The sequence below is a fragment of the Lates calcarifer genome, linkage group LG17, assembly GCF_001640805.2.
Source record: "Lates calcarifer isolate ASB-BC8 linkage group LG17, TLL_Latcal_v3, whole genome shotgun sequence".
Taxonomy (NCBI): Eukaryota; Metazoa; Chordata; class Actinopteri; family Centropomidae; genus Lates; species Lates calcarifer.
The window spans coordinates 15,922,106-15,941,058 of NC_066849.1; the positions used below are offsets into that span (position 1 = coordinate 15,922,106).

General features: G+C 39.0%; 2 protein-coding genes across 2 annotated transcripts; both read right to left on the reverse strand.

Moving 5' to 3' along the window:
- Positions 1–1,126: 1,126 nt before the first annotated feature.
- Positions 1,127–12,495, reverse strand: LOC108881147 (5-hydroxytryptamine receptor 3A-like). The gene is given in 17 exon segments (XM_051077251.1): positions 1,127–1,688; positions 2,333–2,542; positions 3,871–4,081; positions 4,218–4,378; positions 5,174–5,343; positions 5,483–5,589; positions 5,818–5,862; positions 6,005–6,100; positions 6,102–6,166; positions 7,951–8,157; positions 8,321–8,337; positions 8,718–9,075; positions 9,571–9,781; positions 10,103–10,263; positions 10,574–10,743; positions 11,562–11,671; positions 12,124–12,495. Coding segments are annotated over 17 exon segments (2,718 nt in total). The 5' UTR covers positions 12,226–12,495; the 3' UTR covers positions 1,127–1,371.
- Positions 12,496–16,185: 3,690 nt separating this feature from the next.
- Positions 16,186–17,197, reverse strand: LOC108881235 (5-hydroxytryptamine receptor 3C). The gene is made up of 2 exons (XM_018673097.2): positions 16,883–17,197; positions 16,186–16,464 (listed from the first exon to the last, which is right to left on the reverse strand). The coding sequence occupies exons 1-2, from the start codon at positions 17,096–17,098 to the stop codon at positions 16,246–16,248; spliced, it is 435 nt and encodes a 144-aa protein (XP_018528613.1). The 5' UTR covers positions 17,099–17,197; the 3' UTR covers positions 16,186–16,245.
- Between the last annotated feature and the right edge of the window lie 1,756 nt (positions 17,198–18,953).

Below are 18,953 nucleotides of genomic sequence, written 5' to 3' on the forward strand. Positions count from 1 at the left end.
GAACCATATTAAGTAAATGTAGTGGGGTAAAAAGTAGAATATTTTTCTCTGTATTTTAGTGGAATAGAAGTAAAAAGAATGGAAATATTATAGTAAAATACATGTACCTGAAAACTGTACAGTAAAGTACTTAAGTAATTGTTCTTAGTTACTTTCCACCAATAACTGCCTGTGTGAGTAATAATGTAACTCATATCTTGTGTCACACAGGCTGCAGGCTATTGATCAGAAGTTATGTAAGAACACAAACAAATTAATCTTCCACACTAAATGAAATTATTGACTCTGGAGACATTTGCATTGCAGAGTTGTGTGGGCAGCTGATGTCTTCTCTTCTGCAGCCGCTTCATACAGTTAACACAGTAAACTAACTCTCCAACAATTGATCAGTGGCACCATCTAGTGGATATAATCTGACATAGACCTCAGATATTTAAATCATTAGTAAACTGGGTGGCGTGAAATACACTTTGTAGAGGGATGAGTTGGTTTTTGTAGGCTACAGGAAGAGGCAACCCACAGTAATGACTTTGGAAACAACTTAAAAAAGAGGGAATGAGGTTTTAATGTAGCACCCTTGTGACCATCAAATACAATAATAAAATGTGATGAATTAATAAATATAACATTTTATAACATTTTTTGAAAATGTTGTAAAATTATAAGCATTATTATTCCATTATTAAATGACTTCCTAACTTCATTTTCAGGACACTTTGTCCTCATAAACACTGTAAATAAATGCACATAAAACACACACACACACACACACACCAAACCATGTGAGACCAGACCATACACACACAGGATGGTGCAGGACTTGTTGTTCAACACCTCCGGTAACCACTCACCCATTTTATTTTTCCTCTCCTCCACCGTTGGGAGTTACTACCTGTTCAGTTTTCCAGCACTGTGTGTACTGTGCTGTTGTGGTTATTTATAGTTTACACAGTTTTAAAAACTGTTCTGTGATCAGCGGTCAAAACACATTTTATTTAAAGCACAGGATATAGGAGGGAGGTCATAGGACTTCCTGTGGCTCTCGCTCATACAAATACATTTATTGATCAAGCTCAGTTGTTTTTTGGATTTATCTAATTTCCATGTGAGAAACAAATATATAAGATCAAACATACAGTTTCTTTAATATTTAAGTGCACTACATGTCATGGGAGTCACTTGGTGGTACATGAACATGCACTAACTACTCAAGTGTGGGCGTTAGGTCAGACTTTTAGATTTGGCAACTTTTGCCACCATTTTGGTCAAAGTTGATACAAGGAAAATCTGAATGAATTGCAGCATCGGTACAGTTTCAGTAATGTCACTGAGGTGTCCCAGACAGGACTGAAAAACCTTTCAGTTTCTTTTTCATACTGTATATGAGTTGTTCCAGATCCAGATACCTACGATGGTGATGAAGCTGGCAGAGATGAAGATGATGTACAAGCTGAACAGCAGACGGTCGATCACTATCCCGATCATTTGCCATTCCTGCGCGGACTTGCTCCCCTGGAAGTGTTTGTCAATCTGGATGCGGATGGCCGTGAGATCTCTGCTCAGCTTCCTCAGCTCATCCAGGTCTGGCTCCGGAGAGGCCGGATGGGGTTTCTCTTGAGGTGTGCCACTGAAGACGCTCTGAACATCTCTCACTGAGATGCTGCTGAGGTCGTTATTCATATCTAAGTCTGTCAAAAACAAAAACAAACAAACAACAACAAAATACATTGTGTTTGAATCCTGTAAAATAGCTCTTTAATAATCCTCCTCAAATGTAGTTCAGCTATTTTACTACTGTTTGAAATTCGTGCATGAGGTAAGCATGAACTGTGGGTAACCACGGCAACAGTACTTTCCCAGATTAATTAAGGAAATACAACAGGTATTTCTGCAGTTACCAGGGAAGAGAATGAATACGGAAACAGGACTGAAAATGCAAACGATGCTGATCAAACCTTTCAACTTTACAGTGCAAGTCATGCCCAACTTTAGTCAGATGTAATATCTCAGCATCAAGTAGGCTATTATTAGGCAGTACTTCAAAGCTAGGTGGTAAGCAAGCAGAATCAAACAATCAGTTAGTGAGGAACTTCAGTCATTTCATAGTTTGTATAAATTCCTTCAACACTAGACAACACTAGAGGAAACAAATGGATTAGGTATTAGTTTTCTGTAACTTAACATGTTGTCCTATTAAATTCTTTTCTCCATCAGATATCACTTGATGATTCAAACAATGTTACCACCAATTCCTTGCAACTGGGTCAAACTAAATCACGTCTAGTTAAAGTCAAAATTAATGATAATATTAATAATAAGAATAAGAATATACCTCCAGTGAATCGGTTGAAGGAGACTGTGACTCGGTTGCTCTTTTTCATTGGAGGTATGCAAACGACAAAAGCTAGATATCTTAACACGAAGATGCTGAGCCAGTGAGGCACTGCAGTGTGCTGGCTGGACCTAAACTGGACATTAGTGATGAACACCGTCTCCAGCAGACTGGCCACCATCAGAGCGAGACTGACGGAGAAGAAAACATCTGCGGGAATAACAACAACAATGACAAGGTTCAGGAGAATGAAGTACTTGAGCTCTGTTTGTCTTACAGGAATGCTGGTATCCTGGTTTTCAGTCTTGGTTGTGGTCCTGCATGGGACAAGATGTTTACATTGAAACTTGAGGAACCTGTTATTCATCTCCTTGAAAACACGATAGTGGTGGTTACCAGGTTTCTGATCATCTGCATGGAGGTGTGTCTTATCTCTTCATACTGTAACAACCAGACAGTAACCAGGATACTAAGTCAACTCAATTATTAAGCTGTTTAATGGACAGGGAGGAGACTAGTGGCAGGTTGACATTTAGGTTGTAGAGCTGCTCATTTTCAAAGTCTGACACTGAAGACTGCCCCTGAAACAAAACTAAGACAGCTACACCCTACAACATATTCAATAATACTGATTGAGTTTGTCAGACAGAACTACAGTTCCCATAATCAGGGGACTTTGGGGGAAAACAGGAAGTAAGATGCTGCCAGGGAGCTGTTACCTGCGTGATGTATCTTGGATGTTTTCAACCTGTATTTGTCTTCGTATAACAAAATAGGTGCCATTAAAAGTATGCCGAATTAGCCTCTAGCAGTTCATGTTTGCAGTGTATACACAGATGTACAGACAGCTGTCGCTGGATTAGTTTGATACTGAAGAAAACACAAAAACGTGATGATTCCCAGGTAAGTTCTGGAGCGTCTTTTTTTCCCCTGTGATTTCTAAACGGATTTTTGCCCATTTATTTGCAATGGACATTGAACACGATGCTATCTTCGAGAAGCAGCGGTCACTATGAATCTAAAAATATGTGTTTTATGTATGTGTGTTCAGACTAGACCGATATTTTAAATGCAAATTGTCCAATTGCGTGCGAAGGGTTTTAAAGTAAAATGGCCCCAATGAGCTGTTCGTGCAAAACTGTAACTGTCGACCCTCAAAATATCGTCAAATTCAAACCCTTGTTGAAATCAAAACTTTCTCTGTCACCCCAATACAATTGAGTTGAATGGGAATTCAATTTGTACTGCTTACAAAATAAAGAAATACATTTAACAAATTAAACAACATTTATTTACAGAAACAATATCCTGTTACTCTAAATAATCCACAAACTTCTGTGAACAGCTTTCACTGGAACTAGGCTATTTATTTTATTTTATTTTATTTTATTTATTTATTTTTACCAAAAAATAGTAATCTACATTTCCACCCTTGTTGACATTAGCTACCTCTGAATTTAATTTCATAAAGAAGTAGAAATATTTCATTCAGACTTCTCTGACACAAAATGAGTAAACATAACAGAGGCATCACTCACTGATGAGAGGTGTTGATTCCCCAGTGACAGGCAGCAAGTCATTCATGATGAGCAGGAAGACGGTGTAGCCCAGGATGAGGGTCATCTTGAAGGAGGATCGGTCCACACTTTCAGGAGGCAGCAGGAAGCTGAACAGATCCACTGTGATGAGGAAGCAACTGGGAATCAGCAGGTTCACCACGTAGGGGAGTGGTCTTCGTCTTAAAATCAACTTGGGAAGAGACACGTGGTACAAAGTCAGACTTTGGACATTTTACCTTTTTTTAGGTTTCTTATTCCACTAAAAATATGTCTTGCTGATCATGTGATTATGGGGGGGGGGGATTAGAGTATTTAAAAGTGCTTACAAAGAATGTGACCTCAGAATACTTTCCCTCTTGAAATGCCAGGTTAGAGAGAGCTAAACCGACGTCTGCCAGCTCCCACTCCCCGTTAGTCTCCAGCACCTCTCTGGACTCTTGCAGAATATCCTCAGGTGTGGCGCCTGGAAACACCTTGATGTCCTTAGCTTGAATAACAGCGCAGTTTTGTTTTGAGTCATTAGATGCCCAAAGTGATTGCTTTTGTGTGATTAGCAGTTTGAGAAACACTGATATGAAGTAGCTTGAATGAATCTGTTAAAATGAATATGATTTTTTAAAGGGAATTTGGGGAAATATGTTCACTGGCTTCCATGCTGAGATTATGAATTAAGACAGACATTTAATTTCCCTGAGTGAGTCATCCCAAAGGGATCAATAAAGTCAGGTGTAAGTCTAAATCTAATGCCACTCTCAAGTCTGTACAGTAGGCTACAATCAGCAACTGGTTAGCTTAGCTTAGTATAAAGACTGGAAACTAGAGGAGACAGCTAGCCTGGGTCTGTCCAAAGTTGACAAAATCTGTATATAAGCACATTTAAAGATCACTAATAAATGGATTATAGCTAGTTTAATTCATATAAAAGGTGAAATGTAAATGACATGTTTTGAAGTAACTGAGAGGATAAGCATCCCAAGTACGTGAAACAGTTCCTCAAATAGCACAGTTTTGCTTTGAGTTATTGCCCCAAATTAAGCGTTGTTAGTGATCTCCTGCAAATGAAAAAAAGCTGTTAGCAACCTTGACTCTTAATCATATTTCTACACTGACGCTTTTGTACAACCCAAGTTACACTAACAGCTGGCAAAAGAAGCCCAGAGTTAATCTCCAGTCAACATTTTGTTCAATACAAAGCTGCATTTTATCCTGCAGTGATGTATGAGTCACACAGTTCAACGATTAGATCATTTAAGAAGTGTGTTTTCTGTTTAAGCAGACTTACCATAGTGTAGATATGATCCAAAGGTCAGGGAGCAGTTTTGGACATCGAAGGGAAAAGTGTAGATTCCCAATTGGCAGGAGCTGACCACTCTCCTCGGCTTATCATCATAAACATGACCTGTGTTGTATAAATAGACATAGGGAGTTTGGGGAGATTTGTCCTCATCCATGCTGGAAAAGAATAGAACAGAATTACAAAATAGTTCAATTAATGAATGAGTTGATATTTTTAAACCACTTTTGGTTCTTTCTGGGAGTTTAAGTTTATTTTCCCTCTGGTTTACAACCACCGAACATCCTTTCAACTCACAACTGTGCGATATGGATGTCTGGGACCCAAAGCTTTTCCCGAGGGACAGAGACTCTCTTAGTTCCACATTCCTTCTCATCCCAGCTCAGTTCCTCTATATCCCATTCCTATATTAAACACAACAACACCAGCGTCACTACATACATGCTTTAACAGACAAAAATATAACATGTCATTGCACATGTATTTTGGTGACACAAACTAAAACTAGTGCAATCAGAATAATTTGACAGAAGCTAAAGTATAATCACAGTATAACAACCTCTTCACCTTGTGGCTTTAATTAGATAAAGAATGAATGCATTCATGTTTTTGTCAGCGTTCGTAAAACTTACCAGGACCTGCCATAAGACTGTTGTCAGGATTTGGGATTTTTCATCCTAAAGATGAAACATATTTTAAATTAATTAAAGCCAGTAATACATATTAATTATTGATTAAAATCAATAACTCTTAAAAACTTAATTGAAAAAGTTATGAATGTCTATGTGCAGGCATAAATAGGTGCTTGTGTAGACTCACCACTCCTGCAATTCCCAACACAGTGATAGCGACAGATACGTTCACTGGAGCTGAAAAGCTTTTTACAGGTCGGATGAGGAGTTTAGGGAATAATTCCGTTATCAAGTGCATTCATCAAGGATTCAGGAGTCGGGCTGGTGCAGTTTAATGCTGCTACAAAACCTGAGTTTAAAAAGAGAGAGTAGGGAACAAAAGTCTTGGGATATTGTAGCTGTCTTTTTATTGGTATGGGTGCAGAGGCATTGCAGATCTTTCTGTCTCTCTGTGTACACAACATAGGTGCATTAAGGACACTATGGCTTTGTGGTCTTAAGGTATTAGGTATTAGAAAACAGGTCTGGTAACTTACTTTGCCACCACATCAGATCCTCTTGTCTTCTTGTAATGCAGTATGACAAGATATTTAACATATGACCAGAGATAACAGGATAAAAACAAATGACTGCAGCTGTTTTTGGCTTCTGTGGTATGGTCGGAGAAAAATGTGCATATTATTGAACTGCAGCATCATCAGTCTGGCCAGGGACCTTTGTTGCATCTATGTCTTTTTCATTTATTGCCATGTCTCTATTGTCAATAATAGAGACGTACAAATGAAACTAAATTCAAAATAAGTAAGCCATTAATTACAACTTAGGAACCCCTTAAGAAAGGTTGTGTTGTTAAAAGATAAGTAATAGTGGTTTCTAAATCAGTTATCAGGATTGAAACAGTATTTATTAATATATCATGCAGCTGTAGTATTACTGTATAAAGTGAGAAAAGGCAATAATTTAATTGTAATTCACCTAAGTTACTAGTCTAGTACTTTATGACAACAAACTTTAAGTAAACTTTAAACTTGATAGAGGTGTCTGCTGTACCGGACAAGAAGTAACTCAAAACATTTCTTTAACTACCAACTTCAGCTTTAAACAGATCATCTTTGCTTATTTTGTGTATAGTCAAAATGTATTCAGCCTTACCGTGACACAGCATGAAGCAAATGAAGATGAGCTCATTGAACTTTGCTTCTGTCATTTTTGGTCTCAGTTAAACCTTTATCTTGTCAAGTGCCTCTGATTATAAAGCAAAAAAAGTCAACAGCGTGCTCTGTCAGACTGAGATATTCTGCCAGAGCAACATGAATTTGTCATTTACAAGGCGAAACGTCATTTCCTCGAAAGCTAATATTAACTCCACAGTAAGCTTCGCAGCATGACGACTTCTTCCCAGTTGTTTGCAGAGATCCATTCATCTGATGACTATTTACATAGTGTGTGTTTAGATAGTTCAACAGGTTTTTAAACCCTCATCAACTGTAGTTGTTTTGTGTGAGTCATCAACTTCACATGAGTTTGTGAGGCAGAAGACAAGGCAAACACAGCAATATATACTTGGCTGCCGTTTGTCCAAAAGGCCATTTATGTTCAAGAAGCTATTTGGTTTTTCAGTAATTTTCCCAAAAACTGATAATTCAATCAGGCTGAAGTACTGCTTTAGAAGGTATTATTGTAACAGTGATCATGCTCTAGAAATTTTTGATCACTTTGGCATTTTTGGTTTTTGTTGTTCCATGAAGAAAACTCCAAATTCATTACACTCAGGGGTTAACCATGCTGAGGGAAGGTTAGCTTATCAACCATAGCAAATAAAACAGGGGAATTGCAAATATGATTGTTGATGATGATAATGATGAATATACACAGTCAATGTCCCAAAACCATTATTTTGCATTTACTCACTAGTCCATCCTAGAGGACGTCAAAATCAGCAGTAGTGAATGTGCATTGTATTTCCTTGCAAAATCAAACCCAGGAAATGAACTTTAAACAAATATTACAGAAACAATAACTGTTATATATCAGCAGAGGCTTTGTTTTGCCTTCTAGTCATAAAAATTCCTTAATTCTTTTTTAACATGTAGATGTCCTCTGATCTCCTGTCCTTGTCCAGTTAGGACTGGCTGATCCAGATGCACCACATGGAGATGATGACCAGGGCGTAGCAGGAGATGAGCAGCAGATAGATGCGGAAGAGGAGGAAGTCGAGGACATATCCCACATGGCACCACTGGTCCTGCAGCTCGCTCTCCTTCTGTAATGAGGTGAGGTGGGCACGTAGGTCGCCCAGGTATTGACAGATCTGTTGCAGTTCAGGCAGAGCCGCTATACCTGGCGGGGTAACAGCAATAGGAAGGATCACACTCACTCATTTCATAAAAACAACAGTCTTCTACCAATATTCAGATAGCAACATACAAAATCATCAAATAATGTAGGTTAAGTTAGCATTATTAGGTGTTTCACTCTTGCGTGAACTTACTCCAAAACATACTTTTTTCTCCACCCATGCTTAATACATTTATAAAGCAGTTTCATATTGTTTAGGCTTTTTTGAAAGTCATAGTCATAGTTCATTGCTTTTGATTGGGCAGGCTCCAGATAAAACATTCCTGAAGTTTTAATTAATCAGTCACTGGAAACTAGTGAGTAATTATTATGAAGTTGGAGTTTGAAGGACTTCACAAACTTAGTAAATCTATTACTAATAGCTGGAGTATATATACATATATGGTTTGAATGGTACTTGGCAAAAATAGTAGAAAATTATATACTTAAATTTCCATTAAAATACTGCTATGTTTTTTATACAGGAGGCATTCCTTACTTGACATATGTTGATTTATTTCTTTTCATTTTTTTGTTTTAATATATAACCTCTAATATTTCACTGAGGAGCTTTGTCTGGCAAAAGTAATAGAAAAGTTGTATTTGTCATGTACTGTATCTGTTGCGTACCTTCATTGTTGGTTGAGTGCTGGGAAGGCGTGTGGCTGGCTGGTTGGATGATCCACGGGCCCGAGCTATCATTTGAGCTTTCAGGTTTATCCCTCTGTGGTCCAGCAGGGGGCTGGACCTCCTCTGGCCAGCGGTAGCAGATCAGGGTGGCTATGTGTTTGAGGACAACCACCCGGACCCAGTTTGGAACCTCTTGATATTTCATGGAGTTGTGGTGGAGAACATTGGTAATGATGACTGTCTCCAGTAGACTGATGACCATGAGGGCCAGACACACTGAGAAATAGATACCTAGATTTGAGGACAGATGGAAACATCGAAGGATAACTGATTAAAGAGGTCATGCTTGGAAGATTAATAGCTCCCAACATCATCTACACAACAGCATACAAAATATGTCAAACATCCACACTTTTAACATCTCATTAAATATGTCATTGTTTATTTTGTTATTGACCAGAAAATTTTGGAAGAACCCAGAGAAATGCCCCCCTTTTTTCCCTGACCATTGCGATTAGTTTCAGTAAGTATAGTAAGTAAGTAATAAGTCTCTGTGTATAGTCAGTTGTTGCAACTCAAGACCAATGAACAGTTTGTCACAATTATTAAAGGACAAATGAGCAAAAAAAACCTAAAGCTGCATATATTTTTTGGTCACTAGGGGGCAGTGAAACAAGTTGAAAGTCACTCTTGATTTACACCATGGATTATCATGATTGTATCGATGGTGGAACCTATAACCCAAGTCCCCTGGTGATGTCACCTCCACACGTCATTATCTCTGACCTATGATGGGCGTGCCATTTGCCGTGCTGGGCAGCAGGTCGTTCATGATGAGCAGAAAGACGGTGTAGCCCAGGATGAGGGTCATCTTGAAGGAGGCGCGGTCGACGCTGTGGGGGGGCAGGTAGAAGGATAGGATGTCGATGAGCATGAGGAAAGAGCTGGGGATGAGCAGGTTGACCACGTAGAGCACTGGACGTCGCTTGATGACCACCTAGTGGAAAAGAAAGGTACGCTCAGTTTGAATGCGTGTAATCCAGGAATTTAAAAAGGTTTTTTTTTTTCCCCATATTTGAGATCTAGGACTGTAGTTGATTTAACAAATAGTTGCTTATTTACACATCTAGCAGTTTCAGAGAGAGTTAGATGAAAAGATTGATACCACTCTTCTGTCTGACTCTCTATATGACATGTCAGACACAAGACTGGTATCATCATCATGTTGTACTGTCTCTGAAAGCCAAACATTTTGTTTATGGTTGTTATATTTGCAAATGCAAGAGCAGTAAACACTATGGAAACTAGTGTCCCTCACCCAGAAGGTGATAATGTCCCACTCGTCAATCCCAAACTGGAGTATGGACGTCTCTCCCAGTATGTCCACCAGCTCCCACTCTCCACTGGCTTCCAGGTAACGCTTTGAGTTTCCAGACATCTCCTTAAAGGTCAGGGCTGGACTGACCCTTACATCCTTTACTGCGAAAAAGAAAAACACAATGAGAGAGCGATACCAGCCAGTTCTATAGTACAATGTAAGCTGATTTAAATAACTATGTTGGCTAAATTCCAAATGAGCCCGTTTCATTACGTAGTGTTTTATGTTTTTGTTCTCTTTTTTTATTTTATTCCCTGTAAAAGATCCCAGAAATGTAAGTGCAGTCAACTGCAGTTGCATTTTCTGACCCACTGATGAGCCAGCTTTTGGTTCTATGTGCTTATGTGTATCCTTTGATTTGATGATTTCATGTTTGTGTGATTATGAAATTGTTAAGAAGCCTGTTCTTACTGGTGTGCATGTAGGAGCCGAATGTAAACGTGCAGTTCTGCACGTCAAAAGGAAAACTGAAGATCTCCAGGTTGCAGGCTGAAACGAGCCGCAGCATCCTGTCCCAGCGGATGTGACCCGTGTGGTTGACGTAGACGTAAGGGCAGGCTTGGGAGACATCATCATCCACGCTGGGATGATCAGAGGTGGAGGAGTTAGGATGAAATAAAAGAATTAAACAGACACACAGTGGCAGGGAAACACATCAACATCACACATTTTAAATGAGACCCATGGGGAAACAAAAATATGAGGTAAAATCACTTCTCAGAAATCATACTGTTTTTCTGCTTTCTCAAGTTTGCATGTTGGAATTTCAAACACGTTTTGACAGGGAAAATGTCTGACACTGAAAAAAAGAGGTATAATGTTCCAAACTTTATCTCTCTACTTTCCTATATTTTCTTCTTATGGAGAAACTGGAGAGTGTGTTGCTGATCCTGGACCCCTGTACCCTGAACTGTCATACTGTGCATCAGCCATTTTTGACTGTGAATCAGTTTTAGGAACATATCCATTCCAGATTTGATGGACATCAGGGGGGACATCCCTGACGGCCTCTCGTGTCTCATTTCTACAATGCAGGGGTTGACATAATGTCCAGAGGAGGGAGCGGGGAGCACTGATGCAGGACGCAACACTTGTCATTTTTGTATTGCTGGCATGCCACATTGTATCCAGACCTAATTTAGATGGGACTGGAGGGCCTTCGTCTGGTCCCAGACCTGTTAGCAGCTCTGACTCATACAGGAGGTGTGATCTCCTCCCATTGAGACCTGTGTTAACAACTCTTGGTTGCGGCTAAATTGGCTATTATTCATAAACCTCCCAGTGCTCATGAGGTTTATTGTTCTTTATTGGTAAATTGGTGTGAGGCATTGGCCAGTGACACTTGCTGTATTCAGAATTCAGAAGAAAAGAAAACCTTTGACAGCTGAGTCAAACTTACAACTCATACACAATAATGTCCGGAGACCAGAGCTCCTTAACAGGGAGAGAGATCTTGGTAACACCGTCGCACTCATCAGGGTCCCAAACCAGGAATTCATGCTGCCAGTACTGCAGTGAAGCAATCAGAAACCACGCACAGTTAAATGCCCAACACAAAATTGAAGTATTTGCTTGCTTGTCTGCCATTTGATAATCTTGATACTTGTTCCAGCTGTGTTATAAGCACATGATAAATTGCATGTAATTGCTACTCACGCAACTTACCAGTCTCAGCCATAGGAAAGTAGTGAGTATCTGCGTCTTCTCATTCTAAAATTACAGTGAACAGCAGAGTTAAACATGCAATGTTTTGTAACACTACAGATGATAATCAGTGTTATGAATTGCAGTGATGAATGTTTGCAGTTGTGTAGTAGTGTTACATCTTACAGTTTTACAGTTTTATTACAGCAGACATCTGTTGACCTGCATTTAAGCTGCCTGACATTTCCATTGTTAGCTACTGTGGAGGTTCTCTTAGCTCTTGCTCTTTTTCCTAGAGCATTATTTGACAAACTCACCACCCCCAAGACTGCATACAGAGTGAAGGAGATGTTGGTTATGGTGGGATTGCTGAGATTTACTGCTGGTCTGAAGGGTATGCGATCAAACACAGTCTGCATGGACTCATAGGTTGGACCGCTGTGGCCTTCTTTACAAGACAGTTTACTGTAACATAGAGATGCTGCAGAGAGGGGCAGAAGTTTATGAAAAACACTGACTGTTGCTTTAATTACACCTTAATTGCACTTTTAAATTTTCCCATTGTGAATTATTTACAGCTGTATACTAAACCGTGTAAAACAAAATGCTGCCTGTTGCATTTAGAGGTTTGTTTACAAATGCTTCAAATGCAACAACAACAATGCTAACATATTTATTGAGTTACCAAAATGTTATTGCAGACCTAAATATCAGAAAAAAATCTGAATTATTTGGACACCCATCAGAAAATGATATTAGAATAATTGTTCTGTAATTAAACTGGAGGCCAAACAGCCAGCCAACGTTACATCAAGTAATGTTATGATATTGGTATTATATAGCATAAGGAAAATGCTGTTTGATAGTTGACAGTCACAGTTGCATCCTTTAATTACGTGTTCCTCAACATAGTGTAGCATGACTTACTACCTAAATTAGTTTAAAGATGAATAGTGAAATATGGTGGATAGATACATTTTTTAAGGGTTTTTTATCCTTATACGTAGTACATTATCATATGCAAAAAGAGTCCATCATATGCATAAAATTTGCTTAGGAAAAACAGACAAGATGATGGCAACAGCATTGCACTGTAAGGATCACTTAAAGCTGACAGGTAGAACTACTACAATAATTATTACTAAAATAATAACAGTACTGCTTATTATTCACATGAAGAAAAAGAGAGACTTTTCAGTTACTTGAGTTTGGAAAATAAAATACACACACAACTCCAAACAATAAACTAGTAAATAAAAATAGGTTATCATTACCTGACAACAAAAATAAACCTGAGATGATGCTGATATTCTTCTGAGATGGACCCATGGTGGATTGGATCTGATGGACTAAAAACCCTCCACAACCACTGTAAGCAATGAGAGCACCTGCAGTGTACATGCACATATACTTGTTTTTGCAACTTAATGGGAGATTGTAACATCCAACATTAATTCTCTGGAGACCTGCCATAACCACAACCACCACATGCCTAACACCAACCCACAACATAATCCTAACTAAACCTTAACCACAAACAAAACCTAAAAAATAAAATACAAAAGGGAACCAGCTTTATGTACTCAAATATTTGGATCCCTATAATGTAGTTAAACAGTTTTGTCCCCACAATATGTGTAAACCAACCACCATACATGTAAATACACACAATCACATGCAGACTATACTCCTTCAAATGAACATACATCTTGACTAATTACAAATAAGTTTACATCCATTTAATTGCCCCATTAGCAAATGAAATTGTGGAATACACTGTATTTTCTTTCAGTACAAACCTCATGTAAAAAAGGAGATTTTCTTACTTACTTTTAGGGCTCAGATACTTTGATTTCAGAGTGTTGTGGATCCCAGGAATATAAACAAGCTCTTTGTGAAAGTTAGAGGTGATCCAGGATTACATTGCAAACAAGTGTATCTTTTTGAGGACATTCAAGCCTCATGAATAGATTTAAATAAATAGAAATAGGAAACACACAAAACTGTGGTATGTGCTGATAGATTATAAACACACACAGGACAACATGGAACTTGTTTTTCCACACCTTCGGTAACCACCGATCCATTTTATTTTTCAACACCTACATCTCTGCAGAGATGATGGGAGTTACAGTCTGCTCTGTTCTCCATTGTCTCTGTGCTATTAAACCATGTGCTCATTATTATGTTATATTATTATATAACAGTAAAAGAGACGAGCTACAAAGGGAAAGGGGCCGGTGTGGTTTGCTAAGTCAATAAAATTAATAAGAGGATTCCTTACTTATTTTTAAGAGGTATTATCTCATTTGGACCTTATGGACTTGAGTGAAAAATAAAAGTAAAAATCTGCCACTTTTACCCCCACTCACAAACTTCAGAATGAAAATTATTTATCAAACTTTTTATTACTTAAAAATGCAGAGAGCTCTGGAGGTCTCTGAAGGTAGCTGAGCTTAGATTTTGATGACTGCAGTACCAAAACCAAGGTGAACATGCAACATGCATACAACTACTTTTAAAACAGTAAATATGTCTATTGTTATAATAAAAATACGAAAGCTGAGGTAGTATGATCAAGAATAGAATAGTTTTAGTTCATTATTGTGTTTGATAGGATGTTACACTACCTTTCCTTTTTATCTCTCTCTATCTCTCTCTTTTTTCACATTTATCATGCTTTCATGTGTTAGGTACTAAATTCACCTTATTATATGACTTCTGTGACATACACACACAGAATCATATATCAAATTTTATTTACAGAGAATACAGAGGTTCCTGTGTGTTCAGTCAAGAACTTGTACCATTGCAGCTGAGGTAGCTAGATAACCAGATATAAAGAAGCAGCATTTATGTTTTTTGTGATCTTGGTGTGGTCCTATGAACAATGACTTGAGGAATCATCTGTTTGAAACATTCAGTTGGTAAACTCAGACTTTTGCTAATGATTAATATAATTGTGTGATTTAATGACCATGAAAGGTTGAGCTCTGCCAGACCCAGAGACATACAATAGTGACAAAGCTGACTGAGATGAAGATCATGTATAAGCCGAACAGCAGACGGTCGATGACTATCCCAATCATGTGCCATTCCTGTGAAGTTTTGCTTCCCAGGAAGTGTTTGTCCATCTGGGCGCGAATGGCCATTAGATCTCTGCTCATCTTCCTCAGTTCCTCCAAAGCCGAATCCGGAGGGGGTTTTTCTGGAGGTATATCACCAGATATGCTCTGAAGATCTCTTGGAGAGATGATGCTTGTATTCATTGCTGGGTATTCATTTGGACCTCAACAGCAAAAAGAAAAAAGACAGAAGCAATCAAAGCACATTATATAAATTCATCAGCAAATCTAAAACTTTTTTAAGTCCCAATCTTCAGTGTGAAAGTTTAATCTTGTGTCTGAAAGCAAAAGTGTAAAAATATGCTTCAGGTTGGGTTAATGGGCAGCTGAAGGGCTTTCTGTGTTGACATACAGGTTGTCTGAAATGACGTAGTTCTTTCCAGGAAATGTCACAATTTCCTCATTGCCTCACACAGATGTGATTTTTGTCTGCTGCTATTTCTTGTGGCGCTAAAGCTTCAGTGGACATATAAGTCACATGCTTCACAAACATCATGATTAATTTGCAGAGTCTATTTTCATTGCACTTTGTCATATATTTTGAGCTTGATTTGGATTTCTGGCATTTTCATTCTTTTTTAAATGCACCTAAAACCCACGTAGGTACATGAGAGTAAACTCCATTTGTTGAAGAAGAGCACAACATGCAGTAAGAAGATCCAGAAAAAGCTAGTAAGTGGACCTTTAGTTAAAATAATTTTGTCAAAACTACTATTTTCAAGCTTAATAATGAAAAATGAACCATCACACTCAGTTTACTTTTGTCTTATGGAACATTGTTCCAATAAGTTGCATAAAAAAATGAGATGCAGCACCATTAATGACGATTAAAAGACAATAATAATAAAGTAATTGTACCTCTAGCAGGTTGGTTAAGGCAGACTGTGACCCGGTTCTTCTTTTTTGCAGGGAGAAAAACAACAATCGCTAGATACCGCAACACAAGGACACTGAGCCATTGAGGCGCTGCACCATACTGACTGGAGCTAAACTGGATGTTAGTGATTAAAACGGTCTCCATCAGGCTGGCCACCATCAGAGCGAGACTGACTGAGAATAAAACGTCTGCAGTGAACAAAAAAAAAGGAAAGGTTAAGAATTAAAGAGCTATTTTTCATTTAGATTTTATTAATCAAGAGTGGTCAAATGTGGCCAGAGCAAGAAAATCTGCTTTTGAGAGGACAAAGTATTAATTAGCCAACGATGGCATTTGATCATGAAGAAATACTGGCGTAAATATAAAAGAAATGACATGGCTTCCTTCTCAATAGATAAAATGTATAATTTGGCTAGTTTTATATCTACTTATAGGTGTCACTCACTTATGAGAGGTGTTGAGTCCCCAGTGACAGGCAGCAAGTCATTCATGATGAGCAGGAAGACGGTGTAGCCCAGGATGAGGGTCATCTTGAAGGCGGCTCGGTCCACATTCTGGGGAGGCAGCAGGAAGCTGAAGAGGTCCACTGCCATAAGGAAGCAGCTGGGGATCAGGAGATTCACCACGTAGAGGATTGGTCTACGTTTCAAAATGATCTTGGGATAAGACACAAGTACAAAGCTTGAAGGTTTTAATCAGACTTAATAATACCACAGGAGCCTGTCCTATGTTACTATTGATCCATCTCATACATACTATCCTTTTTCTTATTGGGACAAGACTTCAAAACAACCCAACAACCCTAACCCTAACCTATTTAATCAGTACCCTGAGGTTTAGGCCTAGAATCATACAGCAGTTCTGGGGAACAGACAACCCTTTGACGAGTTCCCACAATAGCCCATTTCATATTATTGGGGAGCATTAGACTTAGACTAGACTTTATTGATCCCTTTGGGATAACTCCCTCAGGGAAATTAGGTATAGGAGCATAGGAGCCTGGGAACATGGGAATGACTCCAATGAATGAAAAGAGAGAATACAAAATGCAGAATGAAATAAAAAAGTGCTCACAAAGAATTTGATGTCAGAGTAGCTCCCATCACTTATCATCAGGGTAGATGGAACTATTTCAATATCTGCAAGCTCCCACTCCCCTTTAGTCTGCAACACTTCCCTGGACTGTGCCAGAATCGCTTCAGCTGTGTTGCCTTGAATCATCTTGATGTCTTTAGCTGGAATATAGAATAAAAAGATTTTGCTCATTTTTGAGTTCAGGGCCGACAGCATTGAAATTAATTTACGTAGTTGTACAGAGACTGAATTTATTTATACAAATTTTAATTTTTGAAATACCAAAAATTAACAGGAAAATTGTAAGTAAACTCAAGTGACAATTTTTGCTTATGTACGGTAATTATAATGTAACTGTGAAGTGCAATTCTGAGATCAGATTTTATTATGTTGTTGTTTTCTGGACAGACTTACCAAAGTGTAGATATGAACCAAAGGTCAGAGAGCAGTTTTGGAAATCAAAGGGGAAAGTGTAGATTTCTAAATGGCAGGAGCTGATCACTCTCATCGGCTTATCATCAAAAACACGACCTGTGTTGTATAAGTAAACGTAGGGAGTTTTGGGAGATTTGTCTTCGTCCATGCTGGAAAGAAGAATACAATAAAAAGCATGGTGTAATTGCAGATGAAGCATAAAAGATAAACCACTAATTGGTGTGATTGGTTTTGTTTTCTGTTGGTTGAGCAAGTTGACAGACTACTGAACGTTCTTTTAACTCACAATTCAGTGATGTGGACATCTGGGACCCAAAGCTGTTCCCGAGGGATAGAGACTCTATTACTTCCACATTCCTTCTCATCCCAGCTCAGTCCATCTATGTTCCACTCCTACAATTAACAGAACCGTACCAATGTGATGTGCAGCTTAGAAAATGGCAACCATTTTAACTGACCCACTACATACTTTAATTAAAGGATAAGTCTGGTGATATTCCTATTAAAATCATATCCTATTAAAGAGTATGACTTGATGACAGAGGTGAGTGCACAGATGAGTCAAGCAGCATTTGTCAGATTGTTGCTAACCCTTCTCCCTTTAAGGTTTGTCAATTGACTGCATCTGGTTAAGCAAGTTGCATTACTCACTCTACAGTTCATGTAAATGCTTTTAATTCTCATCCAACCGTTTTCTTTTCCTGGCAGGGTGTTTCGACCAGACTCTTGGATAAGTCTGGGAAGTGTGATTTTCAATCGGTAGATTCAGTAGAGTAGGTATTGCTAGGTGTAGACCCTGGGACTCTCCACACCAGACTTCTTGGTCTTGGATGTTTTGCTGGCAGCAGAATTTGATAGTTTGATAGTAAAACATCCACCACAGTGTCAACGATGGTTCAAGCCATGCTCTAAGATGGCATCTGAGATTTCAGGAATGCAGTGGAACATCAAATAAGGCAGTGCGGGGCGGCCACTGTGAGGGTCAGGCCAAATCTTAGGCCAAAGCTGTTTCCCAGCTACACCTGAGAACCTTGGAAAAGTGTGTGTTAGACTCAGAACTCAGTTTTTGGGGCATCCCCTTCCCTTTTCCAGGCTCCATATGACCCAGCCCAGGCAGAGATTTTTGCCCTCCTGCAGAAGGAGGTGATTTTAAGAGTAAATAGCTTGCTTGAGTTTACTCCACATGTTTTCTTCTACTAGGATGGCATGGTGCAGTGGTTAGCCCTGTCGCCTCTCAGCAAGAGTTCAGGTTTGATCCCTGGTTTGAGCCCGGGGCTTTTCTGTGTGGAGTTGGCATGTTCTCCCTGTGGCTGCGTGGGTCCTCTCTGGGTTCTCCGGTTTCCTCCCACAGTACAGGCTCCAGCCCCCTTGCGACCCTTAACAGGTAAGTGGTATAGATAATGGATGGATTGATGGATTTTCTCATTCTCATTTCTACTTCGACTACAGGCAACAAAACACTTTTGGGTGACCAGACAGATACCAGAGTCCATAGATAAAGGGGATTGGTTAAAAGACACATACCTCCATGTGCCTATCTGGCCAGACCAAAGACCATTTCTGCAGTTTGCTTTCCAGGGGCAGGTCTACCAGTTAAAGATCCTGCCTTATCCAGACAATTGGCTGATCTGCACCA

Excerpts from the sequence above, each read along its gene's own strand:
- LOC108881235 (XM_018673097.2), bottom strand. The coding sequence starts at position 17,098 with ATGCTGTCGGCCCTGAACTCAAAAATGAGCAAAATCTTTTTATTCTAT. Across the intron at positions 16,465-16,882 it reads ACTCTGACATCAAATTCTTT|ATCATTTTGAAACGTAGACC; the intron begins GTGAGCACTTTT and ends TCTTATCCCAAG.